The sequence below is a fragment of the Balaenoptera physalus genome (assembly GCF_965194825.1).
Source record: "Balaenoptera physalus genome assembly, chromosome: 20".
Taxonomy (NCBI): Eukaryota; Metazoa; Chordata; class Mammalia; order Artiodactyla; family Balaenopteridae; genus Balaenoptera; species Balaenoptera physalus.
The window spans coordinates 18,051,047-18,076,414 of NC_138901.1; the positions used below are offsets into that span (position 1 = coordinate 18,051,047).

At 54.7% G+C, this 25,368-nt stretch overlaps 2 protein-coding genes across 4 annotated transcripts in view; one reads left to right on the top strand and one right to left on the bottom strand.

Moving 5' to 3' along the window:
- Positions 1–29: 29 nt before the first annotated feature.
- Positions 30–22,291, bottom strand: GPR179 (G protein-coupled receptor 179). Its single transcript, XM_082442344.1, has 11 exons — positions 17,476–22,291; positions 16,068–16,176; positions 14,371–14,458; positions 13,695–13,930; positions 12,827–12,895; positions 12,330–12,439; positions 11,803–12,041; positions 11,494–11,632; positions 10,746–10,851; positions 9,783–9,929; positions 30–8,321 (listed from the first exon to the last, which is right to left on the bottom strand). The coding sequence occupies exons 1-11, from the start codon at positions 18,267–18,269 to the stop codon at positions 3,216–3,218; spliced, it is 7,143 nt and encodes a 2,380-aa protein (XP_082298470.1). The 5' UTR covers positions 18,270–22,291; the 3' UTR covers positions 30–3,215.
- Positions 22,292–23,919: 1,628 nt separating this feature from the next.
- Positions 23,920–25,368, top strand: part of SOCS7 (suppressor of cytokine signaling 7) — a 33,290-nt gene continuing 31,841 nt past the window's right edge. For all 3 annotated transcript variants that reach the window (XM_082442338.1, XM_082442339.1, XM_082442340.1), the window contains exon 1: positions 23,920–25,067. In XM_082442338.1, the coding sequence (XP_082298464.1) occupies positions 24,103–25,067 (965 nt within the window). In that variant the 5' untranslated portion in view covers positions 23,920–24,102. The remainder of the gene's footprint in view (positions 25,068–25,368) is intronic.

The window sequence follows — 25,368 nt, forward strand, 5'->3', positions numbered from 1 at the left end:
CATAGATGAATGTAAATCCAAAGAAATCATTTAGCCCTCAGCCTTTGGATTTTGTTCTTAATTATCAGCTGCATCCTGGTGTGATCCCAGGAAGCGTTAGAGGAAGAAGGGGCCATGGTAGTGTGGATACATTTGGGAAATCCATCAGTAAGATTTAGTTCCCTGATTTCTAGCACCTTTTGGAGATGGTGACTTTTTTTCCAGCCCAAATTTGGAGGCAAAGATACCAGAATATGGACCTGTGTAGAGTGAAACAGCCCAGCCCCTTCTTGTTCGTTAGCTCCAGCTGGAGGAGGATGTGGGACTTCTCATGCTCGTGTCCTGGGTCATCTGAGGTATGACAAGGGAAATCACTGTCCCAGCAGCAAGCTTGGTTTATAGTACTATTACTTTGATCAGCCCATGAGGGCTCCCCTTAAAAATCAGGACCTTCATTCTTGTGTTTCTGTTTTTCAAGTCTAGTATTTTCTTTTAAGGAGTTTATCACTTGGGTTAAGGATTAATCTGTTCTGACCTTGTCTTGAGATAAGAGTCCAAAGAAACTGGAATCAGGTTGAGAATAACCTGACTCCTCAGTCTCTGTAAAGCTACCATTTCAGCAAAGCAGCAAACAGACCAGGCCTCACTGGGGAAAACTGATGTTTTAATAACAGCTGCTGAGTGCTGACCATAGAAACAAGATGTGTATGCTTAGGGAAGAGGCAGCGCTAGTAGGTTAATCCACAGCAGCCACCCTCATCATGCTACTTAGTTTCAACCCTTTTGGCTTAAAATGTACATCAGTTTCCAGCATTGCTGCCCAAGTGAGGTTTGATCATATCCTATTTGCCTGAGCCCTGGATTAAGGCAAAATGAGAAGGGAAGTGCTTTGCGTAGGATCCACAGCTGGGGAGTATGGAGTAAGGGGAGGCAGTCCTGGGAGGGTGGAGGGTAGGGAAACAGAAACAAAGCACAGTTAATGGCCAAACGACATCTTGATTTCTCTGAACATATTAAAAAACAGTGTTTCAAATAAGCTGTTTCACCCCACTCCCCTATCTCTGTCTCAGGGGTCTCTAGATAATCCTAAATAGCAGCTGAGCAATAGTTGCCACCAGGGAGCCAGAGGATAAGTGCAATTTTCATTTCCCCTTGGGATCAAATCCAGCTGAGCAGATGGCCCAGATGTACAGGATTGGCTTGAAGGGCCGGGCAGAGACCATCGGCAGTGCCACCCATGTAGCTGGGCACTGGCTGAGAATTAGCCAGACAGTCCCATGGTCCTGAAGGCTGCCATGTGGCTACCTTGGGCTTTAGAGCAGGCATTGTTCTTTCCTTATCTATCTACTATTAATGTTTAGAAACATTGAAAAAATAAAATCACCATAGTGAATAAGCTAGAAACAACTGCAATAGTCAAGAAAAAGCATTCTTTATTTTTTTCCCCATGGTTTATTTCACAACTGTGGTTAGAGGGACAACTTTTCTGTTCCCAGCTAGTCCAGACCCAGTGGGATTGTTCTGAGGTGCAGAATTTGCATTGGCTCGGAAGCTGTGAGGCTAACTAGCTAGAGCCCAGAAAAACAACACACTTTAGTTACTGCTCTGGAAGCCTAGGGCAGGGGACCTAGGTAAGAGGGAAGGCCTAGAAATGGAACAAGGGCCTCTGGTCTCTGAAAGTGGGTTACTCCATTCCTTCTTCTTTTTGGAAATGGAGCACTTTGCTCCTTTTTCTGTGAAGCCCTGTAGCTGCCCAGAGTATTTACATGCAGACCGGTATTTTCCCCATTGGGTATTTGGTCCCCTTCTTTTGTCTTTTTCCTCCTGGTGAATGGCATCAGTATCTGTCCAGTTAGAGGGTGGGCCCCTGTGCCATGTTTAGTCTGCCTATGTCCACCCCCACCTCACCCCTGCCAATCCTGGGACGTCTGTGACCAATGTTTTTCTCCTTCCTCAATCCCCTCTGGTAGAATCACCTAATTCCAGCACTCTGTTATCTAGGACCACTTAAGTAAGGGTAGCCTGAATTGACTTGAGAGAATTGAACCGAGCTAAGAACGAGAGAGAGCTCCCTAAGAAAGGAGGCTTTGTATTTACACGATGCCCTTTCCCTGGCCCTCAGGCCTCTAACCTGCTTCATAGCACTACTCTTTCTGAGGGCAGTTAAAGTGCTGGCTGTAAACAGGACCTCCTTTCTTTCTCGGGCTTCTCGGGAAAGAGACTGATGTGGGCCTCTTGTTACTGAGCAAGTGATTTGGAGTGGTTCTTGCATTGGAACCAGAAATTCCCCCCGGCTCCAGTTGCATTTGACAACAGAGAGGGGTCCCTTTGATGACAGCGCTGAAAGGCTAGGAGAATGAGGCAGTGGGATGAACTCTGCAGATTGGCAAAAGATGGGGCAGGAAGGAGGGAAGGCCATCTGAAAAGGCTTGTAAGAGTCATACTTCTTAAACTGGGCTTAAACTGTTAAAGCTGGCGTGGGAAGGACCTGGAGCAATTGCTTTTCCCTTTATGCTCTCTGTCTCTGATGTTGCTTTGGATGCCAGATGTTGACGTAAGTGTGCTTGATTCTCTGTACTTCAGCAGTCAAGCAGGGCAGGTATGAGAGAATAAAGCAGAACCTGGAGATCCAAAGTCAAAATGACAGGATCTTTAAGGCATTTCAGGCACCTCTTTTGAGCCATTTAAGTTTTCCCCCTGATTTATCTTTGAACTTGAATAAGTGGCTTCTAAGCTTCCTATGGTGACCTTTATAACCTTCTGTAATCCTCAGCCCGTATGTTGCCAATGCCTTGCGTGGTTTAGTTTCTTCTCAAAAAACGTCCTTCGTAGACTTCACAGAAGAATGGGTCTGCTTTTGAGAAAATGTGGGCTGGGCACAGCTGACTTCCTTTTATCACTAACATTGGCTTTACAAGTGAGTGTCCTGTCACAGACGGCTTGTGTTGAGTATTCTAGCTGGATGGGAGGATTCATTAGAAGTAGAAGGTCCAGCCCTTGTTCTCTGGAGCAGGAAGAAGAGTTGGAAGTAAAGAGGGGATGGGATTAACTTTGGGGGTCTGAGCTAAACCCTTTTTGTACAATTTGTCTTGGAATGAGTTGACTTCTGGCCACCTTGGAGAGAGAAAGTGGCCAAGTGTGTTTGATTCAGTTTTTTTTGAAACACCTAGGACTTGGAAAGGACCTTGGCTTCTAAAAGATAGCCACCCAATGTTTCACCTCACCTGATGGAGTTGTTACTCCCAGTCCCAAGGATAGACAGTTGGAGGGGTGAGTTCTTCGTGTTGAGCTTTAGAAGCTACTTCTCCTTGGTCTTCGGTTAAGGAGGAAGACTTCTGAGCCTTAGCTTCCTGGAGAGTTGGCTCTGGGACTAAGCTGGTCCTCGGCCCAAGTTCTGAAGGTACTTGGAGTTCTCTGACACCTTCCAGAGTAAAAGTACTGGCTGGGTTGCTCACTTTGGGGCAGGGGCTTTTGCCTTCTGGAAGGAAGCCACCCAGAGGTCTGTGGACTAAAAGGCATGGTGGGTTCTCAGGGGCTGTGGGGCAGAGTTTTTCTGTCTGAGTTTCTGTTAAAGCCAGGAGGCCAGATTCCTCAGATGGGGCTCCAGTTACCTCCCAAAGACATATATCGATGTCTGCCATGGTCCCCTTTATTTTATTTCCTTCTGGATCTGTGACTTCCCATTGACATAGCTCTGCCATCCTGCTCCCCATACTGCTTGCTCTGTGGGGACTGACTTTGGGTTGGTCCATGTCTGGAGCGTCTGGCTGGGGGGAGAGCCCTTCTGACCTTGTGCCTTCCCAAGGACAGACCGTCTCTCGCTCTCTGTTGACTTTTACTTCTTCTGAAAAGTGTTCTTCAGTCCCTCCAGATCCTGCCTTTTGCAGGAACGTCTCTCCTTGCCCTTGAGATTCTCTCTCCACTTCTTGTTCCAGTCCCCCTTTCTCTGCTGCTCGACTCACCTCCCAAGGGCAGATTTCTGTTTTCTTATCAGAGGGAGCCTCTTCTGCTTCCCATGGACACACTTCTGCTACTCTGGCCCCCACGCTGCCTGCTGCCTGGGAACTTTCTTTGCTTCTGTCAGAAGCTTGTGGGGCTGGTTGTGGAGACAGACCCCCACAATCTTGACTCTCCTGGGGACACACAGCCTCCTGTTTCCCATCTGCACTCTCTGACTTTGCCTGAACGGCCACAGCTTTGTGCTCTGGTTTTTCTGGGGCTTTCTCCTTCTCCTCTTGAGGCTCCCCTTCTCCATCCTGTCTCGACACCCCTTCCTCAGGGATTCTTTCGGTCACCCCCCAGGGACAGGTCTCAGCTGTGGCGCCGCTGTCAGGTTTGGGAGCATCCATGGCAGGAGCATCCCACGGGCAGACCTCGGCGTGCCTGCCCCCAGCGCTGAGCAGTGTCTGAGCACCGGCTTTCGGTTGGTCAGGGCAGTGACTGTCTGGGTGGGAGAAAGAGCCCGCCGGGGCCATGCTCTCCTGTAGACAGATAGGTCGTAGCTCATTGCTTGCTTTTTCCCCATCTTCAGCAGTGACTTCTGCTTTTTCTGCTTGTTCTGGGAAGGAGCCCATCTCTGGGTCTTGTGTCAGGTCCCCTTTCTGTGCTGCTTCATCACTCACTTCCAAGGCGTGCCCCTCTGCCACTCTGCTACTCCCGCTGCTGGACAAGTCTGAGACCTCGGGGGCCTGAGCAGAGGGTGTCCTCAAGTCCTTCTCCCAAGGACACAGAGCTTCCTGCTCTTGACTCAGTTTTGTCTCCCATTTTGATATGTCTTCTCCCAGGGAGGTGAGTCTCCCCTTTTCTAGAGTTTTCTCCCTCTGCCCCATGGAATCAGTCTCCATCTCTTGTTCTGATTCCTTCCCAGGGGCTCCTTCATCCACCTCCCAGGGACAGATCTTGGCTTTTTCACTGGTAGGCGCTCCCTCTACTTCCCAGGGACACACCTCAGCTGGCCTGCACCCCACACGGTCCAATACCTGGAGCCCAGCTTTTGGTCTGTCGGTGCCCAGAGTGTCTGAATGCCGAGAGGAGCCCCCTGGATCCAAGCTCTCCCAGGGGCAGGCTACCTCCCGCTCCCGGGCCTGCCTCTCTGGCTTCTTTGGAGCAGTAACAGCTCTCTCTCCAGGTCCAAAATCTGCAGAAGCCCTTCCTGTATCATTTGGAAATTGCCTAATGGCCTCAATTCCCAAAGCCCTTTTCTCCCCTGCTCCAGCACTCACCTCCCAGGGACAGATCTCTGCCTTCTCAGCAGGCAGGATTTCCTCCGCGTCCCAGGGACAGATCTCAGCAGTTTTGCTTCCCATACTGCCTGACATCTGGAAAGTGGCTTTGGGTCTATCTGTGTCTCGAGGACCAGGTTGTGGGGAGAAGCTGCCAGGGTCCACCCTCTCCCAGGGACAGACTGCTTCCTGCTTTTGCATCCGTGCCTCAGGCTTTTCCCAAGTTGTGCTATCTTTGATTCCTGATGTTCCAGGCATCTTCTCCTTGTCCTTTTGAGATTCTCCTTTTGATGCCTGTCCCGATGTCCAGTCCTCTGTCGTTCTTTCATTCACCTCCCAGGGACAGATTTCTGCCTTGGCAGGTGTTGCTTCCTTTGCCTCTGACCTGAGATCTTCCCGTGGACATACCTGCGCTGCTCTGCTTCCTCCCTTGCTGAGGAGTTGGCCGCCAGCTTTGGATGAGGAGTTTTCTAGATGTGGGCTGGAGTGCCCAGGGGTTGTGCTCTCCCAGGGACACACTGACTCCTGCTGTTGACTAAATTTCTGCACTGCTTTCCCAGTTTGTTCCCACGTCTCTCCAAAGCTCCCTTTTCTGGAGGTTCTTCCCTTTTCCTGGAGAGATTCTCCACCTGTCCTCTGACTCATCATTTCCTTCCCTACTACCTCCTCACCCCGCTCCCAGGGACAAATCTCTGCTTTCTCGATAGCAGGAGCATCTCCCGCCTCCCATGGACACACCTCAGCGACGCTACTGCCCAAACTCCCCGAGCGCCCGGGGGTTCCCGGGGCCTGAGTAGAGACTGCTGAGGGGCCCCGGAAGTCTGTCCTTTCCCACTGACAAAGAGATTCCAACCCTTCACCCAGTTTCTGTTCTTCTAAGAAGATTGCTTTCTTGGGAGTTTTCTGCTTTGCCTGGGGGAGCTTCTTTACTCCCTCCTGGGACGGCTTCTCATTCTCTCCTCCTTCACTTGCCTCCCAGGGACAGAACTCTGCCTTGGTGACGTCAGGTGTACAAGCTCCTGGGCCAGCGGCTTCCCACGGTCGTGTCTCTACCTCTCTAGGCTCCACACTGCCCACTGTCTCAGACCTGCCCTTGGTTCTGTCAGAGTGCTGAGGGGCTGACCAAGGGGACAGACCCCCAGGCTCGGCACTCTCCCAGGGACACACTGCCTCCTGTCCCCTGACCAGCCTCTCTGGCTTTTTCTGAGCAATGGCAACCACATCTTTGGGTTCTGATTTTTCTGAGGCTTTCCCCCTCTCACCTTGGGAGGCATCTAGATCTTGCCTCAGTGCCTCCTCCTCGGGGACTCCACTCACCTCCCAGGGGCAGATTTCGGCCTTGTTGCTACTGTCAGGCTGACACGTTTCTAACTCGGTGACTTCCCAGGGGCATACATCTGTCACCCTCTGGTCAGCACTGCCCAGGGGCTGGAGGCCAGCTTTGGGCAGTTCCCGCCACCCCCCAGGGGCTGCTTTTGCTTGCTTAACATTTTTGTCCCTAACTGTGCCCTGCCTGACTGGCCTCAGTGTGGTAGGCCCTGTTTTACCTGCTCTCGCAACCTTCCCCTCCCCTAGACCCTGGGATGGCCTCCTGCCTCTGTCTTCTTGTTCCCTGCTGCCCTCCTGGTGACAGACTTGGAGCATTCTGCTTGTGTGAGCGTTCTGTTGGTTCTGGAGGGACTCCTCGTCATCACAGGGGGCAAGCGCGGCCTGCTTACTCACCGCCTTGGGCCGGCCTGACCTGGGAGATCTGGGACATGCCCTCACACCCTCTCCCAAAGCTCGGCCCTTCTCCTCCTTCTCAGGACTCCCTTCCCCGCTCTCCTTCTCTCTGTATGTGCTCCGAGAACGGGTCAGAGCTTTGATAGCCAGTCCCAGACTACGCATGGAACCCTGCTGAACAGGGGTCTTGAGGCTGTGGGATTTAGAGAAGACCTTGGGCCTGTCCTCATCCTCATCAGCTTCCCCCTGGAGACACCTGTCCTCTGTGTCCATCCCGTTCTCCCCAGGCCCCCTCTTCTCTACTGCTATAGAGAGGGCCCTCCAGAGCCTGGCCCGACCTGGGGCGGGAGAGTGGTTGCCTCGCCCTGGCCCCGAGGGGCCTTCCTGAGCCACATTTTCTTTCTTCGATGGCAGTTCTGCATTCTCCCAGGGGCAGATGTAGGTGAGTAGGCTGGGGCTTTGTGGGGGTACTGTGATGGGTGCCAGGGCAGGGGCGGGAGCTGGCAGCAGGGCCAGAGATAAGGTGGAGGTGGGAGACAGCATCCCCGGCTCCCCCAGGCCCACTCCGGACGTGGCCATGATGGGTGTGGAGATCTGGTGCTGGATGGGCCGGTGGGGCAGCCTTCTCACGGCCTCCTCGTGCAGCTTTCTGGAGGCGTGGGAGCTGTCCACGCTGCTCCTCTTGGCCGGGGAAGGTGGGGCCGACAGGGGAGTCGCTCGAGCTCCCTCCAGCCTCCTGGCCGAGGGCCTCCGCGCTGGGCTGGCCAGGGCGGCCTCTGCCTTCCTTCTCTCCTCCCGCTCCCTCGCCCGCTGGTAGGTCTCCTCCAGGTAGGCCTGGCTGGCCTCGAGCAGGGCCTTTTCCCTGGAGCCAGCCACGACGCTCAGCGACTTGTGCAGCGAGGCGGGCCGGGCGCAGGGCAGCCGCTCTGCCACCGTCAGATTGTGGGCGCTGGCCGACCTGAAGCTCAGCGCGGGCGGCGCTGCCGCCGACTCGCGGCTCTCGGATTGCGGGCCCTTCCTGGCCAGCTTCCTCCGCAGCAGCGACTCGAGCAGAGGCGGGTGCTGCTCCCCGCGGGGATCGCGGTCCTGCTCGCAGGTGCTGCGGGACTTGCGCAGAGTCGGCGGCGCGGCGGGCTCCCGGAGGCTGGCGCTGAGCAGCCTGGCGCTGAGCAGCCGGCGGCGGGAGGAGCCCCCGGGCAGGCTGCCGCGGGCCGGGGAGCCCGAGTCCCGGGAGTGCTGGCGGGTCAGGGCCTCGGGGAACTCGGCCAGGTACCTCATGAAGGAGCGGCCCAGGCCCTGGCGCCAGCTGCCTCGCTTCTTGCGCAGGTGCGGGTTGTTAGCGGCCATTTCCTTGGTCTTGTGGACCTCGAGCTGGGCGTAGAGCTTCTTCAGCTCGTCCTGGGGGCGGGGGGACCGGGGGAGCAGAGCTGGCGGTGAGGGCCAAGCTCTCCATCCCCTGGCGGCGCTGCTCTGCCCCTCAGCCCTTGCTCAGACCATTTTCTCTGGGGGATCTCTCTCCCACCAAGCTGTGTCCCTTCCCAGCTTTTAAAACTCAGAATTCACCTCTCCGTCCTGCAGGGCCAACAACCTAGTTCCCGAGCCCGACCCGCTCAGCTCCGAGGCCTCAGCACACCACTGCCTTCTCTGGGCACTGTGGTCTGGTGGGACGTCTCCAGCTTGGGGGGGCAGGAAACCTGGGTTTGAGGCTGCTGACCCATCATGTGCCTCCAGGCTATTTTCTTGCCCTCTCTGAGCCTCTGCTTCAATAAAGTAAGGAAAACTGGCTGCCTAGTGTTCACTTTCTTAAGAGGATTATATGAGATTGGTGGTGGGACCAGTGGGTGTGAAAACTGCCATATTCAGGTGTAAGTGAGGGAATGGGGCTTTGAAAGTCTTTTGTACTTCGGATCTCTCCCCGCAGCCAGCATAGGGGAGGTACGTGGGCTCCCCATACTGGAGGGTCAAGGATGGTGTCTCTGTGGCAGCGTGCCTCCACTCTTTGGCCTGCCTGCTGGATTGGGGTCTCAGTTCAGCCTATCCCCAGGGGGCAGGCAGCAGGGCAGGCAGAGCTCAGAGGATGAGGAGGATACGGAGGAAAGAGAGACAAAGGCAGTTGAGACAAGGAAGCAATTGGGGGATGTAAACAAGTCAGTTGTGGAGGGGGCCCCAGAGGAGGTGGAGGGATGGACAAAATGGCTTCCTGGGACTGTTCCCACATGCAGGTTCTACAAGACAATGGGCTTTACCGCCAGGTCTCTTTGTATCCTACCCTCTGAGCCTCTCATTAGGGTTTCTGTGACTATAATGATATTTTTAAGCAGAAAAGTACGGTAAGGATGCTCTCCTGATGTAAGACTCAGGAAGAACTTCCTTTCTCTAACACTGCTGGGTCCAGGGAAAGGGGATCCTGGTGTGGAAATCCCTGGTAGCCACTCACTGCCTGAGTTACGCAGCCCCAATGGCCCTAGGGTCACTAACTGCCTGGTATGTTGGGGACTGAGGGGTTTCTTAGGCTGCCCGTCATGGTGGCCCTGCTGAGTGGGAGTGGAGGACACAGGAGACAAAGGTGATTTGAGCTCCACTCATGGTTCTGCCTCTACCTTGCCAAGTGGGCCTCAGGAATCTGGGTTCTGGGGTTTTGGGGGGATGGGGGTTTATCCACTGTGTGGCCTCCTTCAAGTAGAGTCAGGGGAAGCAGCTTAGGGCAATGGTGGAGAAGAGAGGGAGGCGGGTCTTAGAGGAAAAGCTATGGGGAGGAGAGGGGACCTGCAGTGGCACACAGCCCGGGTGGCAGGGCAGCTGTGCCCCCTGCCCAGTCCCTAAGTAGCATCAAGAGGAGGCGGGGAGGGCAGCACCTACCCGAATGTCTCCAGGGTCCAGGCTGTGCTCGCTCCAGGCTGAGGCGATGCTGCTGTTCAGGTAGGAGCCTGAGCGCTGCAGGTCCAGCTCGTCCTCGTACACCTCATCCAAGATCTCCTCTCGGGGAGGAGCCCCCGGCTTCCGGATCTGGCCATGGTGGGCATGATCGGGAAAAAGACTCACCTTGGCTCCCTCCCCCGTGGCATATGTATTTACTCCATAAATCTTCACACCCCCCCCTCTGATTTGGAATTCTGGGGGTCCAAGGAGTATTGTTCCCTCTCCTTCCTGATTTTCTCTAGTTTAGAGACCAGGGGTCTCAATGCCCTGCCCCCACAATTCCTAGCCATGTCCTTCAGCTCCCCCCGCAACCTATCTTTCTGTAACTGCTTCTGAGTTGATTTTCAGAGTCTGCCAACCTTCCAGTTGTATTACAAGGATTCCCTTCAGCTCTAGCTCTTTTTTTTTTTTAACTCCGAGTGTTTTTATTATTTTTTTTAAAATTACTTATTGATTTATTTATTGGCTGTGTTGGGTCTTCATTGCTGCGTGTGGGCTTTCTCTAGTTGCGGAGAGCGGGTGCTACTCTTCGTTGCAGTGCGTGAGCTTCTCAGAGCGCAGTCTCAGTAGTTGTGGCTCACGGGCTTAGTTGCTCCGCAGCATGTGGGATCCTCCGGGACCAGGGCTCAAACCCGTGTCTCCTGCATTGGCAGGCGGGTTCTTAACCACTGCGCCACCAGGGAAGCCCCGGCTCTAGCTCTTATTTCCCTTGCCCAGGGATTGGAGACGGAGATTCCTTCCGTGACTCCTAAGTGGGCTCCTTGCTTAGGGCCCAAATCCCTCAGGGCCCAGGGTGTCATTCTCACCCTGGCCTGGAGAGGGTGCTGTGGGCACAGCAGCACCACAGTGCCCCTGGCAAAGGGGCTGCGTCTGCCTCACATCGAGGCCAGGGGAAGACCTCACCTTAGGGATGAAGATCAGAGCCAGTGTGGCGGTGACTGTGCTGTGGGTGTGAAAGAAGAAGAGGAGGAGCGTCCAGTCTGGGTGCAGGGAGGGAACCAGCACAAACCTGAGGGTGAGGCGGGAAGGGCATGGTTAGCTACAGGTGGGAGTGGCCTCTTTCACCTGTTTCAGTGGCTGTCCTCCCCAGCCCCCGCCCTGATCTCCTGGAGGTGCTCCGTGCAGTGCAGAGGGCACTCTTCCTTCTTCCTGCCCTCCCACCTCAGGGCTCACGTTAATCTCCACCTCTGAGAAGCCCTCCCAGACTACTCCAGCTTGCCTTCTCTGGCTGCTTATAGCACTTAACTCTGTTATGGACCACCCTGTGGGTTGATTCTACCTTCACCACAGGGCCAGATCCTTGTGGACACTCAGAGCAGGCCTGCTGCAAGGACAGTTGGGGTGTGAGGGGGAAGAAGGCAGGGAGAATGGAGCCTGTATGTGGAGGAGAGTCGGGCGGGGGGGTGCGTGTGGAATGGGAGAGGAGTTAGGAGTGGAGCATGCTTCCTCTTCTCGGGTGTTGGGTGAGACATGGGTTACAGGAAGGGTGTCTGTGGGGTAGGGAGAGAAGCTACAGGTGGGGCCCTCCTCACCTTGCTGAGGCGTAGTAGGTGTTGCAAGGAGGGCTGTGGGATGGGGGTACCCTCACCTGGGAGAGGTGAGGAGTGGTGTTAGGGTGGGAGGCGTGGTGGGTAGGAGGGCCCGTCCTCACCTGGCTGCGTGGAAGGCAGCAGAAAGCAGCAGCTCGTTGTGCAGGGCGATGCCCATGTACCGCGGCTCGTGGAAGGCTGAGGGAACAGCCCGGGCGGCGTAGCAGAGGAAGCTGCCCCAGCACAGGAGCAGCATCTCGGCTGTGGGGAAATGAGGAGGGCCGGGTACCACCTCAGCCGCCATGCACCCCTTTCTCTGCAGGCCGTGCTGGGGGGAGCCCAGTCCAGGGGTCCAGGTACAAGGCAGGAGGACCCCTGGAGGTACAGGGAGGGGGACCAGAGTGAGGCTGGGCTCAGTGGAAGCAGCTCACCCACAACCATGATGTAGTCCCAGCGGTCGTGGTGGCAGAGGTAGAAGTGGCGGCCTGTGTGGGTGTGGCCTCGCGCCACCAGGGACGTGTGCTGAACGCCTTGCTCCAGGACCCCCGCTGTCCATACAGCCAGGAAGCCCAGCACCAGCAGCAGAAGCAGCCCCAGACGCTGCAGCAGCCGCCCACTGCTCAGGTGGGGGCCCCGCTGGGCCGTTCGAGACAGAAACAGCTGGAGCACTCTACAAGGGTTAGAGTGTGGCGGGTGGATGCTGGGAGGGGAGATGCCGCTGGCCTTTGCTTCCCTTCCCTCCGCACATCCCTGTCCTCCCATCCCTTCCATGGTTCACCGCCTCCTCTTACCCCCAAAAAAGTTACACGGAGGGGAGGGCCATAGTGATGGGAGCAGGCCTTGGGGGCACAGAGGAGTAGAGCTGGTAGGGGTCTGGCTGTGAAGAACTTCATTCCATAAATGAGCTGGAGTAGCCTGGAGTGAGCAGCGTGAGAGCAAGCTCTGCCCCAGACCCTACCTATAAAGCTTGAGTATAATAGTGCCGTAGACAATGGCAAAACCCAGCAGCCGGACCCAGCGGAGGGCGATGCAGCGGAATACACTGGGCTTGAAGTACAGGATGAAGACCTGGTGGGGAGGGGGCAAAAATAGTTGCTCTCCACTGCACTTCCACTGTGTGCCAGGCCCATGCTAAACACATTGCTGATCCTCCTAACCGCCTTGTCATAGAGGGCATCATCACCTCCATTCTGCAAAGGAGCAGCTTTGTTATCAGAGAGGTTAGGTAACTTGTCCTAAGTCACACAGCAGGTCATAGAGCTCCTTTTAAGCCTGGCTGTTTGGTTCCAGAGCTCACTAGACTAGCCTGTCATTTGTGGGTATGAGTTGGAGGATTTTGAGGTCTCTGAATCCCCCCAGCAGGGCAGAGAGGAAGGATTCTGGGGCTTGGAGGGTACCAGGTTGGGACTATGGGGGATCCTGGGAGGTGGGGTCAGCCTCTGGCCACAGACTCACAGGGAAGTAGAGCAGCAGGGATCCAAAAAGGATGGTTTCCAGCAGTACCACTCCAGATGCCCGGATCCTCTGTGAACCCAGGAAAGAGAGAGGTATGTAAGCAGGGCAGCAAGAGGACAGAGCCTGGAGGATGGTACAGGAGGGTCTCAGGCCTGTTTGAGGGGTCACCCCATGGCCCTGGGCTAAAGCTTCACCCTGTAACATTAGCTCTGCCCTCTCCATCCACAGCCACTCTCACCGCAGGCTCTTAGCTCCACTGGCACTAAGGCTGGCTAAGGCAAAGGTTTCATATAGCTCCTGCCACCCCAGGCCCATGCCCCTCCCAGTCCCAGCCTGGGCCTTGCTGCAGACCTGGGCTAGAATCAGAGGTTGCTGGAGCTAGAAGGGATCTCGGGCTTTCCTCCAAGCTTTGGGTCAGACTGCCTCCTTGTCTAGAAACTCGCTTCTCTGTCAGTTGACCGTCAACTTTGGCTCAAATGTCACGTTCTCCAGAAAGTCTTCCCACGCCATCTCAGGCAGGGTGACTGGGTCCCCTCTCTGAGCTGCCACAGCAACTGACACCTCTATCCTGGGCCCTGTTTTGCTGTGCTGTCATTTTATTTACATGTCTGAGGGGCCAGATCACTTCCCCTAGTGCCTACACAGTGTTTTGAATCAAGTCCAATGCCTTCATTGATCAGGTGAGGAAACAGGTCTAAGGTGGTGAGGTCACTTGCCTCATGTCACATAGTGAGTTAGATTAAGAATCAGGGCCAGAACCCATTTCTCTCAAGTTCTAGTCTTAGGTAGTCTCTGGTCTCCGGTTGATGCTAGAGACTCAGGATGGGTAGGACACGTGTGTAGAAGAGAGATGTGGGGCCTCCCTTGCCTTGCTCTGGCGGCAGCGATAGGAGACCAGCATGCTCAGGAAGACGGCCAGCATGCAGCACGTCTGAGAGGCCAGCACCGCTGCCCGCAGCGCGGGGGCTTCCTCCACCAGGCACGGCATGCCATCCAGGCAGCTGGAGCAGCCCTCAGCACATGGTTGGCACCGCAGCAGCCTCCCGGAGCTGCCTTGAGGGGACCCGAATTGCCCGGTAGGCTGGGCAGCACCCTCCTCTGAGCCTATAAAGAACAAGATGGGTGCAGGGAGAGGGGCATGGCTGGGACATCCTGAGACCCCCAGCCTTCTCTCCCAATGGTCACCACAGCTCTCTCCCTGCCCTCTTATGGTCTGTGGCCCCTGGGGTAGCGTCAGGATGGGTAGGAATGAAGAAGTGGGTACTTTCAGGGGAAGGCAGGGTAACAGGAAGAGGTGATGCCAGGCTAGGACTCACTGCGAGGTCAGCTTGCATCAGACTGGCATGTTATAAGCTCATTCTCGGAAGGAACAGACACCCACAAATTGGACCCTGCCTGCCTCTCCTGTTTCTCTCGACATTCTTCCCTTGCTCCATGAGTTTTCTCCCAGTGTCTCACCCCAACCTGCCTTTCTTCCCCAGATGCCCCCCTCCAATCAGCCCAGCCTGTAAAACACCTTCCTGGCCCTCCGCATAGTTACATACCCCCGGAGCTGCTTGCCCCATAGAAGCCAGGTCGGCAGCGGCAGAGGTAGTGGCCAAGGACAAAGCCCTGACTCTCCAGGGGGACACACTGTGGGGATGACAAACACAATCGGTATTTATATGAGGCTTTCCCTCCTGGGAAGAGACGGAGGGTGCATCTACCTTCCTATCCATGGCCCCTGGGTCTACACTGGGGAGCCCCACCAGAAAGCCACCCCAGCCCTTGGGAAGCCTTCCATCCCTGGAAACCCTACTCTGCCCCCACCATTGCCTCTCTTCTCAAAGAGACCTCCAAGCAAAGAGTATGGAGATGGATCACCCTTTTATTCAGACTGGCCCTGACAGGAGCCTCACAGGTCCCATTTCCCAGTGCCCAGCTGATGCTAGAGCAAGGCGCTGGGGAGGTGGAAGCAGGGAGAAATCTGAGCTCAACCACACCTGTGTGCCTACATCCTGCTTCAAGGGTCCCCATCAGCCTCCCTCTTTGGCACACACGTGGGTTGAAAAGGCCCCCATGGAGGAGCAGCTTCCTCCATCAGGGCCATCTGGCTTTGGCGCAGGACTGCTCTCCCCAGCCCTAATGCCAGGCTAATGCCAGGCTGGTGGGATGCCAAGGCCAGATCTTTATTCCACCTCCACCCATTGATGTTTGCCCAGCAGGGGACAGAGCAGACCTCAGAGCCAGGCAGGGAAGATGAGCCCGTGGATGAGGTCAGACCTACTGTGGGGAGTGGCTGGGAACAGACAGCAGTGGGGCAAAGGAAGGACAATTACATATCCAGCCCCTAGAAGGTGCTTCTGAAATCGTGGCCCAGCTTCCCCTCTTACTCAGACCACTGGAAAACGTTCTGTTCCTGCCATAGACAAATGCATCCCCAGAGACACAAATGTGGCTGGGTTTAAAAGTGCACTGGACAATGGGAGCCCTTATCCATCCCTGGACTGATAGCTCCAAACACATGTGCCCTGAAGAGCAACAGATGCCCAAACCCACCACACCTCCGAGCAGCCTGCAGGGCTCCCCTTGGCTTTGGTTCAGCTCAGGAACAAGCATGCAGTCAGTGTAACTGTGGAGTGGATTAGTTCACTGACCTGCCAGTTTCCCAGTACTGGGCTTGCAGGATTACCAACCATTGCTTTCCATTATCCAGATTCTCCTGCATCCACGGCTTTGATTTTGCCAGCATCTCGCCTGGGTTCCATCACCTTTACCAGTCCCAGAGCTCTTCAAGTTCCTTCTCTGGTTAGTCTCCTCCTACACCCCAACCAGCAATTCTGCTTATTTCAACAAACACCAAACAGAGCATCCTTTGTGGGTCAGAAGGAGCCCAGAGCTCTGTTGACATGGAGAATGTGGTTCAGGAGAAGGAAAGGGGACAAAGGGGACGATTAATAGAGGCTCAGGAGGTGGTCCTGGGAAGGGATCCTGGAGCACCCAGTACCAGAAGGGAGAGCAGACAGGGAAGCACACTGAGAATGCAAAGGAATGAAGGTGGCTGTCTCAGGTGGGGGATGGGGCTAGGCTGTATGTGTCCTCACTCTTAAAAAGCCTGGTATCTCATCTCTATCTATCTTATCAGTAGGAACTTCCCTGAAGCCCGGAGAGGCTGGTGTGCCTTTGTCAGCTGCTCCTGATGGCAGTGATGGGAAAGGGGAGGGAGGCAGGACACCAGCACCCCCACCCTCTGTATCCTTACCTGGGTGCTGTTGAGATCACACAGGTGTGTGTTAGAGTACCAGCCTGGGCCGCTGGCACACTGATTGATGTCCACACTCTGAAGATCTACGTCCATCTGCACCTGCCCCCTAGGGCAGTGAATTGGCAGTTAGGGGTACAGTGAAGGATGCCAAGGTGGACATGTGTTCTTAGACCCCAGACTATGAGGCAATGCAAGCTCTACAAACTTTAGCACAGTGGCTGCAGCGTGCCAGGAGAGAGGGCACACACGCACGCCATTTCTCCAGTGCTGTTAACCCTCGCTGTCTCTGCAACAATCCTCCTCCCCTTAGGTTTTTCCCTGCCCCCGCCCCCCATCCCTCAGGTTTTCAACATGCTAGCATTTCCTGATTTCTATCAATGGGAAAGGGAGGGGGCGAGACATATGGGAGCTGCAGCTCTGATGATCTGTCTGAAAGGGATATTCACACTTCCCCACTGCATGTATATACACACTCACACACACACATGCACGCAAAGCGCAGCTATTAACCACCCCCTCACTCTGCCCAAACCAGGTCTGAACTGATCACAGCAAAGGAGATATGGAATAGAGGGGCCCAGAGTCAGAGCTGCCTGGCCCAAGGGCTCTCAACCCCTGCTCTGGGCTGAATGGGGAGAGAGCTGGCAAGGAGCCAGGCTGCCTGTGGCCAGGAGAGGAACTCTGCCGGGGACAACGAATGGGGACACAGAGCTGGGAAAACAAGGTCGATTGTTGAATGCTTTGCGGTACACTATCCATCTGCTCCCTCCTTCCCATCATGGCTCCCAATCACCTCTTTACTCCAGCTGAGGGAGGAAGTCAGTTATTTGAGGAGTATCATAGGCTATTGGGGTCAGGACTTGATATAAGAATATAGCCATTGGGAGTGGCCCTGGGGATCTGGCCAACTCCTGGACAGAAAAGGCAATGGTTCCAAGCCTCCCCCCAAGTGTTCTCCTTCCCTAGCAGAAGCCTCCTTTTACAGTTCTAGATTGCTAGGGAGCAGCGGATTTCACTCCCGAAGCGCCCGTCTGCCTCCTCTGAGAAGCCAGTGCACGGATTGCAACTGTCTCCCGCACCAAGCCCTCTCCTGCCTTGTACCCACTACTCAGACCTGGAGGCCAGGACCTATGCCCAGCTATGTCCACACATCTGTACACACACACGTGTATACCTACTTGTAAATGGAGTGACTTATATGTAGTACATACACACACCTGTATATGTTAACACACAGTTGCAGATTCCCAGAGTCAACTGCAGATATACACAGCTGAGTGCAAATACACACACCTGTGTCCCCCACACATGTGCATACCAAATGGCCTACGCACAGCTGGCTGGACTTGGGCCCCCCACCCCACAAATCCACAATAGCATCAAATCCTGCACAAAACCCACTTACCTGATCTCCGGGCTGAGGTCTGGCTTGAGTCCATAGAAGGCGGCTGAGAGTGTGATAAGCCAGCCCGGACGGAGCCGGCCCTCCTGGCATTCCAGGAAGGGAAGAGACAGCCTCACGTGCTGCAAGTCTCCCACATATCCATCCCCCTGTGGCCACTTGGGACTGCCAAGGCTCCCTAGGTCATTGGTCAGCACCCGCTTCTGCAGGTCAGGGGTGTCCAGGGCCCCGGTTGGGCTCTCCTTCTGCACCCTGCTCCCGGACAAGTCCTGAAGGATGGTCTCCTCCCCCATCCTGGTGGCCTGCAGGGCCAGCTGCAGGTGGCTGGCCCCCAGTGGAGGGTTAAAGGTCAGCAAAACCCGGTATGCCCTTGGGTCCCCCTCGGCCACGCTGCGGACCAGTGCCTGGTACCACTCCACATCCTCCTCCACACTGGACTCCCGGATGTCGTTGGCTTGTAGCAGCATGTTGAGGAAATTGGCAGCCTGCGTAATGGTGCCCGCTGCCCTCCATAGGATTGGAGGGAGCCCTGGTCTGGCTCCTGCCCCATGGGCTTCATAGCGCTCAGTGCAGTTAGCCCCCGACAGCTGTTGGGCATCTCCAGAGTAGAGAAAAGCCAGGGCTGCCTCAGCCCCCTCCGGGGGCACCCACATGGGTACAGATCCTGGCTTGACTTGGGAGGACAGCGCGGGCAGAGAGCGGAGGAGCCTCGGAGCCCCCAGAGCCCAGCCACAGAGGATAGAGCAGCCCAGCAGCCCCCACACAGGAGGAGGCATGACCACTGCCCTGGTGCCCATCCTTGGGGCAGCTCTCAGGGACCCTGGGGTCCAGGCTGCCCGGGGTATTGGAGGCTCAGGGGATCCCAGGCAGAGGCTGGCCGCAGTCTGGGGCTGCCTGCTTGCACGCCTCCTATCCTTGCTTTCTCTCTTCCTCTCTTCCTCTCTCTCATGCTCACGCTGTCTTGCTTGTTTTTTTCTTCTCTTTCACGTCATCAGCTAGCTTCTGGACGTAGGCATGAGGGCTGTGTTCCCTGCTCTCTCAGTGTGGCCCCTCGTCGCAAACCCTTTTAATCCTGGCACACCACTCTTCCCTCCCCCTCTTATCCAATATCTAGGCTCCCTCCCCTCACTCCCCACCCTACATCAGATGCTCCAGGGAGAGACAGAAGGGACCAGTCGTTCTCTCTCTTCCTCCCTCCCCGCCTCTGCCCTTTGCTCCATTAGGAGAGATGGGCAAATCCGGGATGGGGCGCCATAGCAACCGCAGATGAGCCTGTGCCCCTCTCTCCACCCCTCTGCTCCACTCAGCCTCCTGGCAGCAATTTCGACGGCCATGATAAAGGGCCAAGCTGCAGCTCCTGGCAATCTGCTCTAGCTGCCTGTACCCCCGACACCGTGCTGTTGAACTGGAATTTGAGATTGGGGTTGGCGAGGGGTGGGCAAGAGAGCCCAATAAGTATAGGGTTTTTGAAAAATATATATATATTTATTTATCTGGCTGCACCAGATCTTAGCTGCGCCACGCAGCCTCTTAGTTGTGGCACGTGGGGTCAAATTCCCTGACCAGGGATTGAACCCAGAACCCCTGCATGGGGAGTCCGGAGTCTTAACCACTGGACCACCAGGGAAGTCCCAAGAGAGCCCAATAGAACCATAATTGATATTTGTACAGACTGTGGCAGTTTACAAAGTGTTTTTCACGTGCCTTATCTCAATGACTCTTCCCCAACCCACCTATGCTGAATATTCTTATCCCCATTTCACAGATGCAGACAGTGAGGCTCAGAGACTCACCCAGGATCACATAGCTGCTTCATGTGAGTTGAGACTCAGACCCAGAGCTCTGATTCCCCTACAGTGCCCCATCAAACCCCCACCATCACCCTGTTATTCATCCTTAGAGACCTCAAGAAGACCTAACTATAGCCCGGAGAGGTGAAGGGACTTCCCTAGGACCACACTGTTGCTCTTGACAGAGCAGGAGCCTCCACCAGGTCTCCACCTCCCCATCCAGGGAAGCCCGCCTTCTCCTGCATCACAGAGTTAACCACTGCCCGGAGTAAGGGGGTCATGGTGGGCAGGAGGGAAGAGAATGAACAGTTTTGCTTCTGCTTCTTCCACCTTCATTTTGTCATTCTAAGCCCTGTCTTCTTCCTTTCTTCATGAAAACCATGGCTAACCTCTCTTGCTCTTCCAGGTCTTCTTACCCCTCACATCCTTCCCTCTGTCGGACACAATAACTGGAAGACTCAGAGTTAGCACTGTCTGAGGCAGCCTCCTCGGATCCAGAAGGGTGTGGATTCTTGGAAGTCATCCACAGAACAAGGCCCCTGCCTTCCTCTCCCTCCCTCTTCCACCGCTTTACCATCGCTGATCGCTCACCCAGTGATTTGGCCCCATGTGCATGTGCTATCTGTTAGTTTCTCCCCTTCTCACTTTGCCCCCATCCCCGCTTCTTAAACCTCTGATGTCCCAGATCTCTGAGTTTATGTAGGGAGGGCTGGGTGGTGATGGCTAAAAACTTCTCTTGCTTTACCGGTGGCCTCTGCAAACAACAGTTCTGCTTGGGAACCTTCACTGGGAACGTAAGGGGTGGAGGAAGAGATGGGGGCTAGAGGACAAACCTCCACAGAATCCCTAGGATGTCAGAACTAAGAGTGCCTATATCCCAGACCTTTCTCTAATAGAGAAGGAAACGAAAGCTAAAACCGAATGTCAGCTAAGTGACCTCCTCAAGGCCACAAAGCCAGCGAGTGGTCTGGGGTTAGACCTGTATCACACATCCACACATCCATTGCCTCTCTGATTCCTGTGTGCCAACAGAAAGAGGGATGGTAGGGGGTGGGGTGGGGTGAGCAAGTGCTCCGTTCCACGTTCTTGGTATTATTACCGGTGACTGTTAGTCCAGGGCCAACAGAACACCTTGGGTGAAGACATAATAGTCAGTTGTTTTTTCCCCCAAGAAGCTTTTCATAATAATAACTAATGTTCGAATAGTGCTGTAGCATTTGCGTGTAAGTTTTCATTTAATCCCTACAACAGCTCTATCAAGGGGGGATTATTACTGACCTATTTTTACAAATGAAACACAGGTTCAAAGATGTTTAATTATTTGCTCTTGGTAATATGTCCAGGAAATGGCATGACTAGGACTCAAAACTAGATGGCAGGCTCTAGAGGGGCAGAGACCGTGCCTGTCTCATTCATCACTGAAGTCTAGCCCATTGCTGAATGACTGAGTGAACTCAAGACTGGTTTAGATTCTCTGAATTGTTCTTTGCAAACCTTTTAAACTAGGGTTCTACCACTGCAGAGACCACTTATATAGCCCTCAGGAAACAGGTATATGTAGACGTAAAACCTACCCAACAAACACACACAAATCCAGCTCATACAAAGATACACTTCCTTTGCTTGGAGCTTAATTTTCAATATTTTTTCCAGGAACTGGGCTATAGGTCTGGACATGGAGAAAGGCAGCATTCCTTGCTCTGCCTTAGGAAGAGCCTGTGTGTGTCCCCCTGTGCCTCTGTGTGCTCAGGGCAGGTGGAGATACCCCAGGTGGCAGACATGGTCTGCCTCCCTCTGGGGCCAGAAAAGTAGCTGGACACCAGAGGGCGCTGCGGAGCTTACAGACCTTGCATTCGTGGGGGTAACCTGTTCTGGAGCCAGAGTTTTCCAGAGACAGCCAGGGATCTTGGGTGGTCTTCTTAGGCCTCCGGTGTGCTATGGTCCTATAGCAATTTCTCTTCTTTTCTCCAGAAACCTAAGTAACACCTAAAAGGTATTGGAGAGAGGGTAGAAAATATAATCTTTGGAGTCAGAGTTGGTTTTGAATTCCACTTCACCTTTTTGAACTGTGTGACCTTAGGTAAGTAACTCTTCAGTTTTTTCATGGGCAAGGGAGGTTATTAATTCTGTTGTGCAGAATTAGAGATGAATTTGTATCAGGAGCTTCTTACAAGCATGGAACAACCATTCCATGCTTATGTATCAAGGGCCTACTCCGTGCCAGGCAGTCCTTGGCATTGGAGAGTCCATGATGGGCAAAAAGCAGACGAGGCCCCTGCCCTCACAGAGCTAACAGCTTAATAGGGAAGACAGACTTTAATCAAATAACCTCACAGATAGATAACAAATCACACCTGTGCAATGAAGTGCAACAAAGGAGTGGTCTTGGAGCTCAGTGAGGAGGAAGTACCCAGGCAGGGAGATTTCCCTGAGGTAGAGAGAAGTAAGTTTAATTTGAAGGATGAGTAGGAGTTTATGAAGCAAAAAGGGAGGGAAAAATCCTTTGAAGAAAAGGGAATCGCTTATGCAATGGCCATGTTTTTGAGCCTGACACAGGGCTAGTGGAACAGCAGGGCAGAGAAAACAAGGTGGAGCCTGGTGGGAGATGAGACCAGAGAGGCGGGGGTCTGATGACACAGGACCCCATAGGCCTCCTTAAGGAGTTTTGTCTTTAGCCTAAGAACAGTGGGAAACCATGAAGGGTTATAATCACAGGCTATTGGTGAATATTCATTTTAAAAGGTTCTCTCTGGGGACTTCCCTGGTGGTCCAGTGGCTAAGACTCCGTGCTCCCAATGCAGGGGACCCGAGTTCGATCCCTGGTCGGGGAACTGGATCCCACATGCCGCAACTAGGAGTTCACATGCCTGTGGCTAAGGATCCCACATGCTGCAACTAAGACCCGATGCAGCTAAATAAGTAAATTTTTTTTTTAAAGTTCTCTCTGGCTGTAGAACTCATAGCAGACCCTGGATCACCTTCCCCTAAATGCACCTTCAGGTACTAAAGTTGCTAAGTTCTGCTGGCTGACCCTTCCTCCTTATCCTTTGCATCCCTCAACATCTCTTCATGGGAAGATTGCAATGGTTTCCTAACTGGTCTCCCTGCCTCCAGTCACACCTCCTCTACACAAGCTTGAACTTACTTGATCTTCACAACATGCCTGCAAGTAAGCAAAGCAGCAATCCTTATCCCTATTTTGCAGATGAGAAAACTGAGGTCTAGTGGTACTGTGGAACTGGCTCATACAGGCTTGTGAAAGCCAACTGTTAAAATTTCAGAAATTTTGGGACTTCCCTGGTGGTCCAGTGGTTAAGACTTTGCACTCCCACTGCAGGGGGCGTGGAATAAATAAATTTTGCAAGCCAGTTGGTTTTTTTTTTTTTTTTTTTGGCTTGAACCCTGGCCTTCAGCAGTGAGAGCATAGAGTCCTAACTACTGGACCACCAGGGAATTCCCTACAAGCCAGCTGCTAAACACAGCCAACTATTAAAAATTAAATTATACAAACATTAAATATATTAAAAACAAAGCTAATACATTCTCAAAACTCATCACTTCCTAATAATTTTACTGTTATTATTTACCTGTGCTCTTGAGGTTATTTGTGTTATTGTATCTGCTACATAATAGTATGAAACTACTGCATAATAGTATGCTCTGTGTTCACTAAAGTCAAGATGGTAGATTGAAGTCAGCCTTGGTGGGAAGATTTACACCATAGAAATCGGCAAGCGCTACAAATAGGGACTTGATTTATTGTTTTGTCGATAATCTAGATTTAAGAAAGTGATGAGAAAATGTAAATAATTTAGATTTTAAGTGAATGTGTTATGTCTGTAGCCATTACATTCTGTATAGCACAAAACTTGAGGAAATATTCTTTCAGTATTTGAAAATTGTTTTCCTATTCAGCAAAGAAGTTGCTCCCATAATTGACAGGTAAGACGTCTTTGTTTATTCACTTTCCTCTTACACTGACACAGAGGACATCAACCAACATCCATGTCGCGATTACATCCCCCGGTCAACTGAAACCACGGGTTGGCTACCCATACAGCAGTTGGGCAAAAAATCAGTGAAAGCATTCTGTGAGAATAAATTGGTTATAAGGAATCTGCAAATGTACATTATTATTTGTAAATTCTGTGCTACACATCCTTATGTACCTATATATATGCATACATTCCCCTTTTCTCCCGACAGTCGGCTGTTCAACATTTATCAGCACAGCACTGGGTCTAGAACATGTTATTCATGTGTCACTCCATAAATATTCACTGGATGCCAAGGCGGTTGGCATACAGTTAGTCAATGAACAAACGACTTGGCCACGGTCACACATCGCAAGCGGCATAGGCGGGACCAGAGCCAAAGGTACTGTCCTCCCAAGGCCAGCAGCTCTCTTCCAGGACTAGACCAAGCTTTCCAGGGCCACCCCACCTTATCCGGAAGGGTGGCTTCGGCCTGAGGGCCCGGGAAGTGAAAACCAGGGTCCGGGTACCGGACTACAGGCTAGCCGAGAAGCAGCTCACGGCCAATAGCGGCCCAGGCCCCGCGTAACGTCACTCTTCGGAGAGGCCGGCGCGAGCACGCCCTGGGGAAAGGGCGTGGCCACCATCACCCGGAAGTGACGCATAGGGGGCGGTGCTCGGCGGCGCCGCGCAGGGTGGGCTCGCGCTGGGCTCCGCGCGCCCCCCGCCCCCTCTATGAGGCAGAGGCCGCGGCGGCCGTTAGCACTGTCGTTCCGGGGGCCGCGGCGGGCGGGGCTCCGGAGGGGCCCGGCCTAGTCCCCACCCCAGCCCGGCTCCCAGCCGCCCGCCCTCCCTCCCTCTCCTCGATGCAGGGGGCCGAGCTCCGGGATGGTGAGGCGGCGGCGGCGGCCGCTTCGTACCGCGTCCTGAGCCGCCTGCTCGGCTATGGAGAGGCGGCCCCCGAGCCAGGCCCGCCGCCGCCGCCCCCGGGCCATGGCCCCGCGCCGCCACCCTTCCTCGCGCGGCCGGGCCCGCGGGGCTCCCGGCCGCCTCAGCTGATGGTGTTCCGCAACGTGGGTCGGCCGCCGGAGGAGGAGGACGCGGAGGCGGCCCGGGAGCCGGGACCCTCGGAACTGCTGTGTCCTCGGCACCGCTGTGCCCTGGACCCCAAGGCCCTGCCGCCGGGGTTGGCGCTCGAGCGGACCTGGGGCCCGGCGGCTGGACTAGAGGCGCAGTTGGCGGCTCTGGGGCTCGGGCAGCCTGCGGGGCCCGGGGTCAAGACGGTCGGCGGGGGTTGCTGCCCGTGCCCGTGCCCCCCGCAGCCGCCCCCTCCGCAGCCCCAGCCGCCTGCTGCCGCCCCGCAGGCCGGGGAGGACCCCACGGAAACGAGCGACGCGCTGCTGGTCCTGGAAGGCTTGGAGTCGGAGGCCGAGAGCCTGGAGACTAACAGCTGCTCGGAAGAGGAGCTCAGCAGCCCGGGCCGCGGAGGAGGAGGGGGCGGCCGGCTTCTGCTGCAGCCCCCGGGCCCTGAATTACCCCCGGTGCCCTTCCCGGTGCAGGACTTGGTCCCTCCAGGGCGCTTGAGTAGAGGGGAGCAGCAGCAAGCTCCCCCACCCCCGCCTCCTCCTGGGCCCCTCCGGCCGCTCGCGGGCCCTTCTCGGAAGAGCTCCCTCAAAATCCGCCTCAGTCGCCTCTTCCGCACGAAGAGCTGCAACGGTGGCTCCGGCGGTGGGGATGGGGCCGGCAAGAGGCCTTCCGGAGAGCTGGCTGCTTCAGCTGCGAGCCTGACAGACGTGGGAGGCTTTGCGGGCCGGGAGCTGGACGCGGGGAGGTGAGACCGGCTGGGGGGCGGTGGGGCTGGCTGACAATTCCTTTTCTTGTTTCATTTCCCTTTTATTCTACTGCTAACACGATCCTGACAGTTCTTAAGATATGGTCTTCATAAGGAGGCGGAGACTTGGGGCGAAAGGTGGTGACATTGCCCATTAGGTCAGAGCTGATTGTGGGAGCAGCCTTCACTCTAAGAATTCACTCCCGCGGTGACACTTAAAAGCTGGTTAGCCTCTCTCTAGTTGGGCAATGATTCCAAACCATCCCCCCCCCCACGCCCACCCTGGCCCAGCTTTTAAAGT